The 16463-nt window shown below is 44.3% G+C and overlaps 1 protein-coding gene across 1 annotated transcript in view; it reads left to right on the top strand.

Moving 5' to 3' along the window:
* Nucleotides 1–14358, top strand: part of NCEH1 (neutral cholesterol ester hydrolase 1) — a 37705-nt gene extending 23347 nt beyond the window's left edge. Inside the window, exons 3-5 of the mRNA XM_066622112.1 lie at nucleotides 2151–2220; nucleotides 7033–7204; nucleotides 9643–14358. Coding sequence (XP_066478209.1) covers nucleotides 2151–2220; nucleotides 7033–7204; nucleotides 9643–10260 — 860 coding nt within the window. The 3' untranslated portion in view covers nucleotides 10261–14358. The remainder of the gene's footprint in view (nucleotides 1–2150; nucleotides 2221–7032; nucleotides 7205–9642) is intronic.
* The last annotated feature ends 2105 nt before the right edge of the window (nucleotides 14359–16463 follow it).

Here is a 16463-nt window from a genome sequence, read left to right as displayed (position 1 = left end):
TAAAACCATCCAAGCTAGTGGCCATCATCACCACATCTTATAGCCATGAATTTCACAGAATTATGCACTGAGTGACGAAGTACCACCTTTTGTCCATCCTAAATCTCCTGGCAATCAGTTTGATTGAATGATCCTCGTTCTAGTATCATGTGAGAGAAGGAAAAAAAACAGACTTTCCACACCATGTCTCAGGGCCCAATCCTATTCCATTTTCCATTGACAGAGCAGCAGTGCCAATGGGGCATGCACTCTTCCTGTAGTAGGGAGGAAGTCATGGAGGCCTCCTCAAGATAAGGGAATGTTTGTTCCCTTATCTTGGGGCTGTATAATGGTTGCACTGGTGCTGGAACATTGGATAGGATTAGGCACTTAGTCATGGCCCACCCTTAATTGCTCCCCCCCCCCAAGTTCAGAAGCCCTAAATGTTGGCCACTTTCCTCCTAAGATCATTTTGGTTGTTCTCTCTTTTTTGTTTTTTACTTTTTCAGTTTCTTCTGGAAGAGGTAAAAAAATACTCCTGACACATGCAAACCAGAATTTTACAACTACGTAACCACCTAATGACTGTTCCTCAGAACATATCCCCATCTCTAAGCAATACATACCTGTATAGGGACATTACAGTGTTAGCAATCTTATTTCAATCACCTTCCTAAAGATCCCTAGCATGAAATTTGCCTCCTTCACAGTTGCTGTACACCAGGTTGATGTTTGACTGAGGTATCCACCACAACCCCAAGATCTTTCTTGGTTTGTCACTGACAGCTTACACCCCATCAGTGTATATAGGAAGTTGGGATATCTCGTCCCAGTGTGCAACACTTGGTGAAGAAGTGTGATGAAACATATTTGCCCTGTCACCCAATTTGGAGAAGCCTTTTTGAAGCATTTCACAATCTCGTACTTTGGTTCTTACCAGTAGTGTGGTATCCTCTGCAAGCTTGGTCCCTTCACTCTTTACCCCTAACTCCACATCATTTATGAACACATTGATGAGCACCTGTCCCAACATAGACCCTTAATGGGCCCCATTTCTTTCTCTCCTTCATGAAAAAATTACTCTGCTTCCCTATTCTTTACAACTCAGAAAAGAACTTGTCCAGCATCATGTCTCCCACAGTCAGTGGCTAGCTAGAGGAGGTGCAAAGCACTAAGTTTTTCAGGGAGCCTCACCACAGCATTCAAGTGGCCCCTCCCGCTCTGAGGAGGCAAAATGGAGGCATTCACAGCATGCAAGTGTTCACCTCCTACCGCCTGGAATGGTTCCAAGGGAGAGAGTCTGCTTGCATGCTGGAGTGAGGCTCCCTACATAACTTAGTGCTTTGTACCCCCTCTAGATACACCACTGCCCACAGTGGCCTTCCAGATGCCTCTCGGGGCATGAAGGCTTTAGCCCTGGGGGTATTCATGCCTAACTGCCTCTGGACATGGAGGTTTCATGTAGTCATTGATAAATCTGTTCTCCATGAAGTTGTCTAATCCCCTTTAACCAAACAATCAAAACAGAGGCAAGCAAACAGGAACACAGAATACCAAAGATGCGCTAAAAAAACATAGACACCCAAGAGAAAGGCAATATCTTTTGTTTCAATTGGCTATCTGCTTAAAAGTGAACTATGCAGAGACCAGTCAGGTTTTCCAGGAAGTTCCACAATTGGGAAGTTGCCATTGAAAAGGCCCTGCACCTTGGTCAGCAGCAGAATGTAAAGCAGGGTCTCTGATGACTGTTAAACATGGGCAGGTTGATTATAACCCCTGCTAATTGGGTAAGAGGCACTTTTTCAAGTGGGTGCTCCTTTTTTAGCAGGGGGAGAGTAAATGGCCCACCTCACCCCAGCACTGTCTGTTCTAGTGGCTGTCTGCTGGTATTCCTTGGCATCTTTTTAGATTGTGAGCCCTTTTGGGACAGGGAGCCATTTAGTTATTTGATTTTTCTCTGTAAACCGCTTTGTGAACGTTCAGTTGAAAAGCGGTATATAAATACTGTTAATTAATTAATTAATAACATGACAGTGACTGGAGATCACTTTATCCACATTTGCATGAGATCTTGCATAAAGGTCCTCAGGAAATTAAGACAACTGATTGTGTCATGTGTCTGAAATGCTGGGTTATTTTATCAACTAATTGCTCATCCCCTCTTATTTCAGGAGGAAGCGTCTATAACAATCTGTGCTTGGTTATGGCTGAATCTTTGGATGCTGTAGTTGTCTCAATTGAGTGAGTAGACCAGGAGCAGTTACAAAGAAAATGGTACATCTTAGACTGAATGTTACTTCCATCAATGAAAAACAGTGTGGTTAGGAAGAACAAAATTAATGGCATCATAATGTCCACATTGAGTCATCCCAGAGAGATCTGGGTTGTCAGTGCTGAAACTTCCACAGCAGAAAGGACATTGCTTTGTAAGTATAAAGAGGTAAGGATGTACCAGTAGCTCAGAGGTAGAGCACTTGTTTGTCTTTGAGAAGGCTCCACGTTCAGTCATCGTCATTTGTGAAATGGGCATTGGACAATGGGGCTGGGAAAGATGCATCCCTGAAGCCAGAGCACATCAGACTAGATGCCAGGTCATTTGACACCTGAAGCCCATAAATTTGTCACCCCATATGACATAATTAATTTATTATTATATTATTTATTTATTATTAATTCACATTTTATACCACCCTTTCTCTAAGCAGCTTAGGGTGGTGTACATGGTTCCTTCCCTTATTTTGTCCTCACAACAACCCTGTGAGGTAGGTGAGACAGAGATGATAATTGTGGTGTCACCCCCCCAAGGGTGTTACCCGGGGCAGACCACTCCCCCCGCTAGCTATACCACTGCATCAGACTGGGCCAATAGGACCAACTGTCCACCTTTGAGTGAGGCAACTTAACATACATCTGTTTTGCCAGATTCCTGGTCCAAGCTTCACTTAGAGAATTATGCCCACTTAGCTAATTAGCTCCCCTTCTTTTCCCAACAATGGCCCTATTTCTGCCCTGCAGCACTGCTGGACCCCACCACCAGGGTAGCTCGCCTGTTCAACCTGTAGAGGACCTCCTTCCTCCTCTCTCCTGCCAGCAGCTCCTCCTGCCACTACAGCAGCACCTTGGTCTTCAACAGGTCTTGGGCGTGGCAGCCACACACCAATCTCCAGTATCTCCAGCAGTCTCCAAAGTCCATTCACCCATCCATCCTTTAGTCCATCAGCAGTTCCAGTAGTCCATCAGCCATTACTTTCTCAGTCCATTAATCCTTTAATCCATCAAGCCAGTCTCCTTCCTCAAGCTTTCCTCCTTCTACTACCCACCAACCTCTTCGTTCATCATGTGCTACTTTTATGCCTTAATGACCTGGTTGCCTCTATTAGCTGCAGCTGTGCAGCATACCCACTGCTAGAGCATACCCACTGTTCTAACTGCTAGTTAGAGCCCTGGGATTAACCCTGTGCTTGCCTGCCAGAGCAAGGGGCCACTATCCACAACACACCCTATCTCATCTAGGGATCTTGCGCATTTCCATTAAAACATCCCCCTGGGGAGTAGCTGTAGAACAGCCATTTTCAACCACTGTGCAGTGGCACGCTGGTGTGCCGCAAGTGGTCCACAGGTGTGCCACAGGAATTTGGGGGAAGGTCATTTATTAATAGGGCCAATGGGAGATGTGAGCCCCCACTGGCAGCATGGTGTGCCTTGTCAATAGTCAAAAACCTGGTGGTGTGCCTTGACCATTTTAGAGCCTTGTCAGTGTGCCGTGAAATGCAAAAGGTTGAAAATCACTGCTGTAGGGATTTAACACTTTGTGGGTTCCAAACCTGTGTTGGAGGGCTGAACCTCAGCTCCTGGCATGCCTGGGTGAAGAGGACCGACCTGTATGTGCAGATACTAACTATGCAAGTCCTTCATTGTGAACAAGCCCATAGATACAGATACCACATAGATAAGAACAGTTCATCATGCTAGATGGGTGGATGGGGATTATAGAGCTACAAGGTAAAAAAGGGCTTTGATGCTTTCTCAGGATCCTGAATAAGGCTGAGAAGAAATGAGAGAAAATAGATGGAACTGTCCTGAAAACATCATAACAGAAGAAACGTAGTTAACAGGGAAGCTGAAAATATATATTGACATGCTAACTACAACTAAGTGTTCACTTTCCTTTGTAAATACTCTTCTTCCCCTCCCATTCACTGATTAGTAGGGAAAGAATTCTTCTACTAATGGGGGCCATTTTCTTGCCTCCTCTGGCTTCCTCACCATCATAAGTCCAATTGCAAAATAACAACTCCTGGTAATGATGCATGATCATCTCCTGAAGTCCCGCAGGGGGAGCTGGTTGCTCAGTTTGAATCCTTGAAGATCACAGGCACTCAATTTATCTCCTTCATTATCTCCCTAGGCTGTTGCTGCTTGTTTGTTTGTATTTTTCCAGACACTGATATCTTCAGGCATAAGTACTTGTTGCAAATCTTTGCAACAAAGAATCTTTCACCAAAATTCTTGATGAACATAATTTCATCAGCAGAATTTATATTGTCTCCAGATCCTATTGGAGCTATTTTTCTAATGAGCATAACAAGAAATGACAAATGGGCCACTGGTACCTTTTAAGGCAGCATTTCTCAAACTGTGGATCAGGAACTACCAGGTTTTCTCTACCAAATTGTAGCTTATACTACAGCCACAGCCAAAAAGCCATGAGGGAGGGAGTAGTTCTCAATTCCCCTGGAAGGTAATTCCATAGTTGTGTTGCTTCTACAGAGAAGGGTTGCCCCTGAGCTGCCACCCCTCTCACTTGGGACAGAGGCAGCGCTTGTAGAAGGGCCCCCTCAGGTGACCTAAGAGAGTGGGCTGGAATGGAAGGAGAGGTCTTTCAAATAGCCTGGACCCAGATCATGGAGGGCCTTAAAGATCAGAGCTAACACCTTGAATTGGGACTGGAAGCGAATGGGCAGCCTGTGTCGCTACTGAAGTGGTGGTCCAGCAGAATCGTATCGTCTAGCGCCAAGCCAAGCCACTGTATTCTGCTCTAATTAAAGTTTCTGAACTAAGTTAGAGGGTAGCCCACTTGGAGTGCATTGCAGTGGTCCAGTCTTGAAATTACGAAAGCATAGATCATCATGGCCACGTCCAAACAGCTCACATATGGTCTCAGTCAGTGCACCAGCTTAAGCTGGGTGAACACACTTCTAGCAGCTGCTACCACCTTGACCCCGAATGAATACACACACGGTTCTTTGGATTTTTGGAGAGGCAATCAACAGGCGACAGGAGAATTCAAAGGACTTCTAACGTTTACTCATTTGTAAACGGGACCTTCACACACATGTAGAGGACCCCAAAGGATTACAATGATGTGGGTTTTATAGGGTCTTTCCAATAGGGGAAGGGGACAAGAGGACACAAAGAGAGAAAAAATATCCAGGGGAAAATAACATACAGGCAGACACCCAAAACAACATTTGGCATGTTATCAGTACAGGATGTTGATCTGAGGATGGCAATTCAATACACATCGGCAGTTTGTTTACAGAGATATCCATTAGAGGGGGTTTGGTACTCTGACTCATCCCTTTTACCCTAACCTTTTTATCCTCATTTGTTGATTGCCCTTATCTATCTGTTCACCCTTGGAGACCCATATCACAGTTAACTGGTTCTCTGAGAGGGATAGCTTTTTGGTCAGAGAAGAGCCTTATGGATGAACTGGGCATCTTGGGATATTTCCATATTGTGAGCTGGGCATATTGATATCAACCTGGTTCTGGAGTTGTTGTTTTTTTGTTTTTTTTTTTTGGGGGGGGGGGGGGGGAGGTGGTATGGAATGAAGACTCACTATGGCAGAGAGACGAATACATTCTGAATCCTGAAATGAAAAGAGACCTTCTAGATAAAATCATCTCAGATTCTAAAAGGTCGCTTGACTTTTTAGAACTTTCAATGTAGAAGTGCTAGTTATTGCTTCTTTAATGAAAGGGGACAAAGGCTGAGTGACTAAGAAGAATCATTCTGACCACACTTTCTGTAGCAATGGCAATTCTCGGTCTAAGGTTAACTTGTGAAATGTCTTGAAAGGAGAGATTAGAATGCATGTAAGAAATATTTTTCCTTTTTTCTGAAGAAGGAAGGCTTTGCCTCAGCTTGATCTGATTTAATGTAATGGATGCCCTCTGCTGGTCATTGGTTCAATTACCAACATTTTACACATAAAACTGTGTAATGCAAAAATTAATGTTTCTTAAACCAGTGGTTCTCACACATTTAGCACCAGGACCCACATTTTAGAATGATAATTTGTCAGGACCCACAGGAAGTGATGTAATGACCAGAAGTGACATCATCAAGCAGGAAAATTTTTAACAATCCTAGGCTGCAACCCTACCACACTTCCCCAGGAATAAGTTCCATTGACTATCATTGTTAAAGAATATGCATAGTAACTTGTAAAAAGTACAGGTCTGTAACATTTCCCCAAATGCAGTCACATACCATGGTAGCATCAAGTCTAATATATTAAAAATAAAATATTGAAATGAATGGGGACCCACCTGAAATTGGCTCGCGACCCACCTAGTGGGTCCTGATCCACAGTTTGAGAAGCACTGTCTTATACAATTCAGAGGCTGATCATGACATAATTAGAGTTTTTTTGTATCATCAAAACTTTTTTAGCTTTTTAAAATTTTGTGTCTTTGTCTCTGCCCACCTCCTCCTAGAATATCTTGTTGCTCTTTTTGCATACTGCAGGAATGGCTGGTGGTAGCATGAAGTGTCTTTAAAGCTTGTTTGCTGTTGTGGATTTCATGCTTAAAAAAACCCTGAAGTTTGTATGGAGTGCTGTTTGAACACGAGGGGGGGGGAAGTATGCAACTCCAGCAGGGAATTCTACAAGTACACCTCCCATGAGTCTTTGGATCAAGCCATAAAAATTAAATGAATAGCTTGAAAGTCTATATGGAGATATGTTTCTAGGCCTAATCTGGTCCTCTTCTTGCTCAGAGCGTGTGATGCCTTCTTTTACAGAAACTGCTGTCTTCTTTGCAGGTACAGGTTGATTCCAGAAGTCCATTTTCCTGTGCCGTTCAACGACGTCTTTCGTGCCACAAAGCACTTCATGCTTCCCGATGTCCTCGCTCAATATTCAGTGGATCCTAACAGAATTGCAATTTCTGGTGACAGTGCAGGAGGAAACTTAGCTGCTGCTGTGTGCCAAGAGGTAAAAACTATTTCTTGGGTACAGGCAGTGCTCAAATGCCTCCTTAACTCTGTTGTTCCCCCTGAGCTGTTTTTTAAAGAAGGGTATTGGGGGGGGGCATTTATTTAGCTAATACTGGGCAGGGAGTCAGGTGCCCAGGATTTCATTAAGGGTCCTCCACCTTCCTCTCCCAACTGCTCAAGCACTGAATAGAGCAGCCATTTTCAACCACTGTGCCATGGCACACTAGTGTGCCACAAGTGGTCCACAGGTGTGCCACAGGAATTTGGGGGAAGATCATTTATTAGTAGGGCCAATGGGGATGTGAGCTCCCCACTGGCACCATGGTGTGCCTTGTCAATTGTCCAAAACCTGATGGTGTGCCTTGACCATTTTAGTGCCTTGTCAGTTTGCCACGAGATTAAAAAAAGGTTGAAAATCACTGGAATGGTATGGGTATAATATGCCCATACTAAAGGGTTTCAGAACATGTTGGCTTCTATCCAGCAAAGCAATAAACTAGCAATAAAAGCTATCAGGGATGTTGTATTTGAGGACAAATTGAACTTGAAGATCTTGTAGATCCCTTCCTTTGTGCTGTAGTGTTCCTATGAACTCCTCAGCACCTATAGGTAAAAAATGTGGGCCTTTCTAAATAATCACTTTTAGCACAATAAGTACACAATGTATTACTTGGGACACATCATTTCAGTTCCTATTATTCATATTTAAGTCCCACCCTTCCTCCAAGGAGCTCAAGGCAACAGAACATGGAACACCACCCTTTATCCTCACAATAACCCTGTGAGATAGGCTAGGGGTGCCCAAACCCTGGCCCTGGGGCCACATGCGGCCCTCGAGGCCTCTTAATGTGGCCCTCAGGGAGCCCCCAGTCTCCAATGAGCCTCTGGCCCTCCAGAGATTTGTTGCAGCCTGCACTGGCCCAGCGCAACTGCTCGCAGCATGAGGGCGACTATTTGACCTCTCGCATGAGCTGTGGGATGAGGGCTCCCTCCACTGCTTGCTGTTTCACATCTATGATGCAGTAGCGGCAGCAAAGGAAAGGCCAGCCTTGCTTTGTGCAAGGCCTTTTATAGGCCTTGAGCTATTGCAAGACCTTCATTCATTCATATAAGATCATCTTTAATATATTCATTTATGTAAATTTATTCAAATTTAAAATGTAAATTAATTCTTTTTTCCCCAGCCCAGGACACAGTGTCAGAGAGCCGATGTGGCCCTCCTGCCAAAAACTTTGGACACCCCTGGGCTAGGGTAAAGAGGGAATGACGGTAGTTTTTTTTTAAGGAGCTAAAAACTCTTTTCCTATTGATTCCTATCTTCTTCCCAGGATTCTTTAGTTGGAAGCTTTGGTTGTTAATCAGACCTGAGAGTATGTTTATAGATATAGATGGTATAGATATGCCTTTTGATTGTGCACTTTAGATGCCTTTCTTCAAGGAAGTGCTGAAGTGCAGAGATGCTCATGTAATCCTTTTTGAAACAAGCAATTAAAAGTGCTAAATGCCAACAAGGCAACTCTTGCCTTCCGTCATTTCATTATCCTTCTACCTTCCCTTTCTTGTTATGGCTATGCTGTCCCCCTCTGTAGCATAGGAACAAAACATTTCCCATCTGCTTTTTCTCTTTCAGAGTCATAAACAGGAAGAGGAAGTCCCTTCCATTCAGGGTAGTGAGGGTGGGGCAATAGTCTCCCATCACCTTCGGATCTGGGCTAGTGCAATTGTTAGCTACTTGAGGGGGGAGAAAGCAGGCAGTAGTTATAAAACTGGGATATAAATGGATTTTATTTAATTTTTAAAAAGGAAAGTGTTCCGAAATGAAACATTACACTGCTCTCTACTAACATGAGTAGTCTGCAGCACTTCTGACTCCATCATGGTGCCTTGAGTGGGCCAATAAGTGGTGTTCCTAGTGCACTGATGTGACTCCTGCCACTGAATGTAGATAATCTAGCTTGCAGCCAATCACTAAATGTTCCATTATACCTCCATTACTACAAGCAGCAACACTCCTGAAAGAGGTTTCAAAAGTGGTGTTTTGAGTGGTGCAGAGTAAGGAGCCAAACTTTCCTTCCAGGTTGCCTTTGAAGAGCACTGAGATATGAGTAGGGTCTCTTTGGCTGCAGTCCTGTGAATGCTCACCTTGAATGCATTTGGACTCGCTCCACAGCAAACATGCCCAAGGTTGGCTTGCCAAACACCAAGAAGTGCTATTTGAAAGAATACAGATCATTTACAAGAAGCAATCAACACTACTTGGAATTTCATCTCAAGATAACCATGCTTTTTATGAGAGAAATTTCCTCCAATCTGGGGCAGCCTGGGAGAGAAAATTAAACAACCTTTTTCCTGGTTTCTCTTTTTCTTTAACATATGGATTAGTTAGTAGTGTGCAACATCTGAATTACACTCCGTTGTCTGCCTTTTTTTCTACAGATGAGTCAAGAGGAGAATGTAACAAACCGATTTAAACTGCAGGCTTTAATTTATCCGGTCCTCCAGGCGTTTGACTTTAACACTCCCTCATACCAGCAAAATGAAATCACTGCGGTCCTTTCGCGCTCTCGCATGGTGCAATTCTGGCTAGAATACTTCAACGGGAACTCCAGTTTTGCCCCATCCATGATCATCAACAATCACACAGCCCTTGATGTGACTGAGGCCAGTCCTTTCAGAGAACTGGTAGACTGGACTTTCCTTCTGCCCTCGAGATTCAGAAAGAGCTACAAACCTGTAGTACACAAAGTGGGGACGGCGGAAATAATCAGAGATATACCCGAATTGTTAGATGTGCGTGCAAGCCCGCTGCTAGCTGAGAAAGCTGTTCTCCACGTACAGCCAAAGACTTACATCTTGACTTGTGAGATTGATGTTCTGAGAGATGAAGGGTTAATGTATGCCAAACGGCTAGAGAAAGCTGGGGTGGAGGTGACAGTGGACCACTTTGAAGACTGCTTTCATGGCTGCATGATCTTTACCCTTTGGCCTACCCTCTTCTCTGCAGGACTGCGTACCCGGGACAGCTATATCAAGTGGCTCAATGAAAATCTGTGAAGAAAAGAGTCCTCTTCCCTCCCCCCAGAACTTCAAAATAATGTGTACTCCTTTGTGCCATCCATTTCAGACTTCATCGGAAAGCTTCAGTTATACAGCATTGCATGTGCCACTAATGTCTTGTTTGGTTTGCTCTGACTGTATGTTGCTGTGTTGTGAGGAAAAGCCTAGATACAATTGTGAACGCTGGTCCTAAATGTACAACAAGGAAGCGAAGCCCGAGTCTACAAATGTGGCAGAAGGCTGTAAGTGGTGGAAGGTGAATATTCTTTCACTTTTGAAAACATTAACTGAAAGCAGAATGCTGACAGAATAAGGGCACAATCCTAGCCTGGTCTACTCAGAAGTAGTCCTATTTTGTTCAGTGGTGCTTACTCTCAGGAAAGTGTGGTTAGGATTGCAGCCTAAATAACATTTTAACCTCACCATCTCCCTGAAAGTAGAAAAGTGAGGCAATAGGGAATTCCATATTAGGGAATTCCCTAATACACACACACATTAATAAATGTGATTTTTCCCCCACGTGCCATCTGATGTGGTACAGACCATTCTGCTGCATGTTTAGGCCTAGTCAGAGTTCCCTTCCCATCCTTAGGACTTAATGACTGAATAAGTGCATTTAGGATTGACGTGTTTACTAGATAATTCTCGTTACTATGTCTACCCTACTAACTACTGCCATTCCACACTGCACACATTTATTATGACTATTTAATGTTGACCAAAATTCCTGCCCAGGATGCTACAATTTATGTGCCGATATTGGTATCTGAAATGAGAAAAGGAAATAAACCCAGGAAGATGCATGCAGCACCCCACTCATCTAGTGGTACGCTACTTTCTTTTGCAATGAAGAATGTAGCAAGAGCCTAGCTGAACGAGGTCCTTCTCTTTCACCATACTGTTTCCCATAGTTGCCAATGAACAGGGTGTGTTCATGGTCCTCTCTCGCCGTTGCTCCCTGGGACCCACTGGTAGTCTGATACTGCCTCTGAAACTGGAGGTGGCATGTAGCCAATTCTCCTCCATAAATGTGTCCATTCCTTTTTGAAAGCCATCTAAACATGCTGTCACCGCATCATGTACCAGCAAATTCCTTGTGCTTAGTGATGTGCTGTGTGAAGGTCTTGCTCCTGTCTCTCCCACCTTCAACTTCAGAGAGAGATTCCAAAGGAGGTTTATCTTGATTGGTCACAAGTCATGCAGACCTGATAAACAGTGCAGTGGAGGCCCCACACCAACTCATCCCATACAAAATGAGTAGAGTGTTGCAACCTGAGCTTCAAAACTGGCTGCCATTGCACACTCCCTCCTCCTCCCCCTCTTTATTCAAAGGAAGGAATGCCATGGTGCTTGTAATTCTTAATCCACTTTTCTCCCAAGATCAATGCAAGAAGATACATCACAGGAGATGGGAATCTCCTCTAGGAAGCGGTAGGATAATTAACGTTTGCTTCTGTCCACATGCATTAATCATGGTGCTGGGACTCAATGGATGTACTGTATCTATTTCTGCCTCTATACATAATCCTTTTGTGTTGGTATTTTGAAACTCTGGTAGTGTAAAAGGGTGTGCTTTTTATCCGCACAAAAAAATGACTGCAACCCTTGGGGTCCTCCTTAACAACAAGGGCTGGTCTCAAATCCATCACACATATTGGGTCATAGACATTGTCTCTGACCCTATGCAGTGCAGCTCCATGCATACTTCCTCAGAAGCGAGTCCTGCTGTTCCTGCTCTATTTCCCTGAGGGTGCTGATGTCAGACCTTGCTTACTGCCTGGCAAACACACTCCCTGGTGTGTTTAGGATTGCAGTCTGAACTATATTTCTCCTGAGAAAGAGTGGGCTCTCACAACCTGCAGTCTTTTTGGCAGCCAAACTTGTATACTGGAAAATAGAAGTTTCTTTATCACCTGTGTCTTGACTGTACCACTTCAGTCTTCAGGTAGATTCACATGTATCTTTGCATGCACACACCTACCACCACCCCCTTAACATCTTGTTCCTCTCTTCAGGAATCTGGATTTCTTTTTGTGTGTTTGGGATTGTTGTTTTGGATGAGGGAGGATTCAACAAGGTTATGCTGTAGCCAGGATGGTTGGGAGTTGGACTTAAACCAGGAAGATCAAAGTTCAAATCCCTTCTCTGCCATGAAGCTTCCTGGGTGACCTTGGACCAGTCAGTATCTCTCAGCCTTGCCTACCTCACAGGGTTGTTGTGAGGATAAAAGGAGGGGAGGAACTATGTACCCCCTACCCCAGCTCCTTGGAGGAAGGGCGGTATGAAAAATGAAATACCCGAAATCAGATATAGTACACCTCAGGGCCCGATTCACCATCTTGCTGAGCACTGGGCTTACCTTTCTGAATGCTGCTGATGGTTTTTGCTTCCATTTTTAATATAACACCTTCTGTTCAGGTTTTTCAGTATCTCCTGGGTCTGCAGCAGTCTTCTCCCTTCAGCTACCATCTGTTTTGGCTGGGGTTCAAGGGTTCCTTAACACTTATAGTGGCTAAACCTGTGTGGCAGGTCAATTGGCTGTCATCTGCAAGGCGGTTTAGCTCTTAGACTGGCAGCAGCTTACACCGCTGGTGTAAGCAGCTGTTCTTTTCTACACTGAAACACACAAGATTTTCAGCATGCTATTAAAAGGTGAGAACAGGGGTGTCAAACTCACCTCACCCCAGGGGCTACATTGGATCTGCTGAGGACCAGTAGTCTGAGGTCTGGAGTTTCAGGCCTGTCCCCCTGAATTCTAATGAGGACTGGGGAGGCCGTGTGCCACCACCCTGGCCGTCAGAATGACGTCCTGAGGCCTTGGGAGGAAAAACTGGAAGTGATGTTTTACGGCTTTCTCAGGCCTCAGAATGTCATTGTGAGGGCCAGGGAGGAGGTACACAGCCTCTATGGCCCTCAGAACACTCTCTGGACATGATCAGAGCGCAGCTACCGTCACTTTCGGAGGGGGGGTTGGCCCTGGAATGCTGTGGGCCACCTGAAGAGGTTCAGCAGGACTAATCTGGCCCATAGTTCATAAGTTTGACACCGCTGCATTAGAATTTGAATGTCCTTATGGCTAGAACAGATCAATATGAGAGTGGAATAAAAAAAGTTACGTAAGTGTTAAAGTTCATGAACCTGGACCCCTTTTGATGCTGACTCTACCTTCTGCCTTCTTTCTGACCTCCCACCAGTTCATATCCAACACTTATCTGTTTTGTAGGCAAGTCATTTGAGATGAGTGGAAATCTATTAACTGGGTCATTCATCCAACACTGCCACTAGGATTTGCTCTAGAACTAGGCATAAGGAAACATAATGACACCAAAGCTGCAGCTTGTCTTAAACAAGATGGGAATCATAGGAACAAAGCAAGTCTGCATTGGATATGGGGTTCTTCTTTCAGGGGGCATTCAACCACCCCATGGTTGGGTGGCTGGGGCAGGGTAGAAGGTGCCACTCCAGAGGTTGAGCACATTTTTACCTTCTGAGAAGTGATCACCTTTTAAGGCTGCAATCCTCCACGTGCTTTCACGGAAATAAATCTCACCAAAATCAATGGTGCTTCCACATAAACTGAGTAGGGAGCAGGCTGCAAATTTCACTGCCTTCAAATCATGCTTGGAATGTGTGGAAAGGCAAACATGTTCTATCTATATTTTCTTAAATCAACTAGAGCTGCAATTCTACCTGATAATGAGTCCCTCTGAATGCACAGGGCCTTTCTTCTGAGTAAACATGCATCTAATGAGACTGCAATGGAATCATTGATTGTAAATGGTGACTATTTTATTCTTGTACCTGAAAAGATTTACTTTCTTGGAGTGACTGAAATTGTAACCTTAAAGAAAAGACTGTAACCCCACAGATATCCAAGCTGGGATAACATCATTTTTCACAATATGACATTTTCATTTTCAAAGTTTTTATCAAGAACGAAAAACATACAACATAAGCAGATTTCACCTTGGCTCCATCTGCTCAATATTGCATTTTCCTTTCAAGGGAAAAGACCTCCCAATATTTAGTTAAGACATGTGATGTAGGTGTGTTGAAGACTGAGTAAAGGAAGGTTCAATAAACAGATCAAATGTGTTTGTATTGCCTCGCCTCGTTATTTTATTTTAAATGATTTTCCGCAGACCTTTGCTGACCGTGTCCTATGAAAGCAATGGGTCACCCAAAGCCCAGTTTTTGATTCTGCTGATAGTATTAGCCCAGTGTTTCTCAACCAGTGGTACAGGTAGCACCAGTAGTACTTGAGGTCGTGTCTGGTGGTTCTCGTGGACACCTGTCACCCGACAACAAGCCCAGGAATGTAACACAACAAACAGCAGTAGGAGGCTTGGCTCGGTGGGCAGAGCTCCGAAAAAGCTGTCCTATCTACCCTGAGCCTCTTCCTGGTGTTTGTTGCATCACATCGGACTTCCCAACCCAGAAGTAACTGGCAATGATGTCATCGCTCATTACTTTCAGTAGTGCTTCAAACAGCTGAACAAAGTGAAGTGGTACAGCAGGGGACAAATGTTGAGAAACACTGTACTAGCCCAATTATCTTTGATTTTCTTACTGTGAGCTGTTCTTCTCTTGAATCTATCACTCTTCTCACTGACTAATGCTATTTTTGATGAATGCTGAACTCCTATCCCATACTTTGGAAAAGACTTTTCTAGTTTCTCAAGCCTCTTAATCATTTTGCATATTAATTGTATTATCCATGCACCAACTCAAAAGGATTTACTTATTCCTCCCCCCCCCCCCAAAAAAAAAAGATCAGAGGAGTTACCATATATCCTTCATCTCTGAAACACAACTAATAGTATCCACTGGGCCTTTTCCATCTTACCCTTTGATTGGTTGCAACTGGAAATGATTGAGTTTTGCTTTGACACTGACATCATACAGACCAGTGGTGTCAAACATAAGGCCTGTGGGCCAAATGCAGCCCCAGAAGCAAATTGTCCAGCTCCTGTTATAATTGGGCTCTCTCATATCTTGAGAATGTCAACAAGATTTGCACATTTTCTCTTATGTCATTGCAGCTAATGAGTTTCTATGTGAGAACCAAGTGCCTGCTCGTCAACATCTGCTTAGGGAGGTCAATTTCTGCTTAATGACAACACTTCTGGCCCTTAGAAGGCACCATGAATGCGAACTTTGACCCTCTATATGAAACAAGTTTGACACCCTTGATATAGACCTTACTTTTGGAGTTACATAGATACAGGGCTACTTTCTGCTGGAAATTTCTGACTTAACAGATGTCGCACTCATGACATCTCAACCTAAGGAAAGTTGCGTCAGTGCTTCCATGCAGGTGCAATCTATCCTGGCTTTGTGCTCTTGCACCTGCCCGAAAGCCCTGAGCTGGCAAGACCAGCTCAACAACCATGTCAGCTCTTTTGTCCATCCAGCTTTGTGCTTCCGATCAGGTGAAATAGCACTGTGTGACTACACACCAAAATAAGACTCAAAACTGGGACTTGTACACAGGAGGACTTTCTTCAAGCAATTCCCACCTCACTGGTATGACCCTGCAGCTGTGGTGTTTTTATTGCATTTATACCCTACACTTCCTCCAAGAAGCTCAGAGTGGTGTAAATAGGATAAACCATTTTATTCTTGTGACAACCCTGTGAGGTAAGCTAAGCTGACAGGACACGAACTGACCCAGGTTCATTTCATTGAGATTTGTGACTGAGGGGGAACCCAGATCTTCCCTATCCTAGACCAACACTTTAGCCCCTATGCTATACTGGCTCCTTGTTATATCTGTTCATGGGAGCCTTGCTGCTGTCTACTAGGGCTAACTCATCCATATAGTTGACCGACACGATCAATTCAGGCCACAAATTGGCCACCACAGTCCGCCCTCTTGCCTGCACTGCTCCTCCTATTCACTCATGGAAAAGAAATAGGGGAATGGAACAGAAGTGCACTTGCGGAAGAGCAGAGACCGCTGGACCGGAGCATCCTCAGGGTAGAGGAGCAGAGTCTGGAACATTGTCAGGTAACTAAGAGCAGCATTTAGGTGTAAGGAGGTCTTTGGCTGGCTCTGTGTGTGGGGTGGATGACTGGGGGGGACATCCCTTTAAAACAGGCAGAACTAGTTCCAGCTTCAGGCATGAGGGAGGCCTCAACAGTGCCTTTCTCAGCCTCTCCTAGTGGGCCCTACTTTGCACGTGGAAGGTCCCAGGTTC

This window comes from Tiliqua scincoides, chromosome 3, assembly GCF_035046505.1.
Source record: "Tiliqua scincoides isolate rTilSci1 chromosome 3, rTilSci1.hap2, whole genome shotgun sequence".
Classification (NCBI taxonomy): Eukaryota; Metazoa; Chordata; class Lepidosauria; order Squamata; family Scincidae; genus Tiliqua; species Tiliqua scincoides.
Note: the sequence above shows the minus strand (reverse complement) of the source record. Positions and strands in the feature narration are given on the sequence as shown.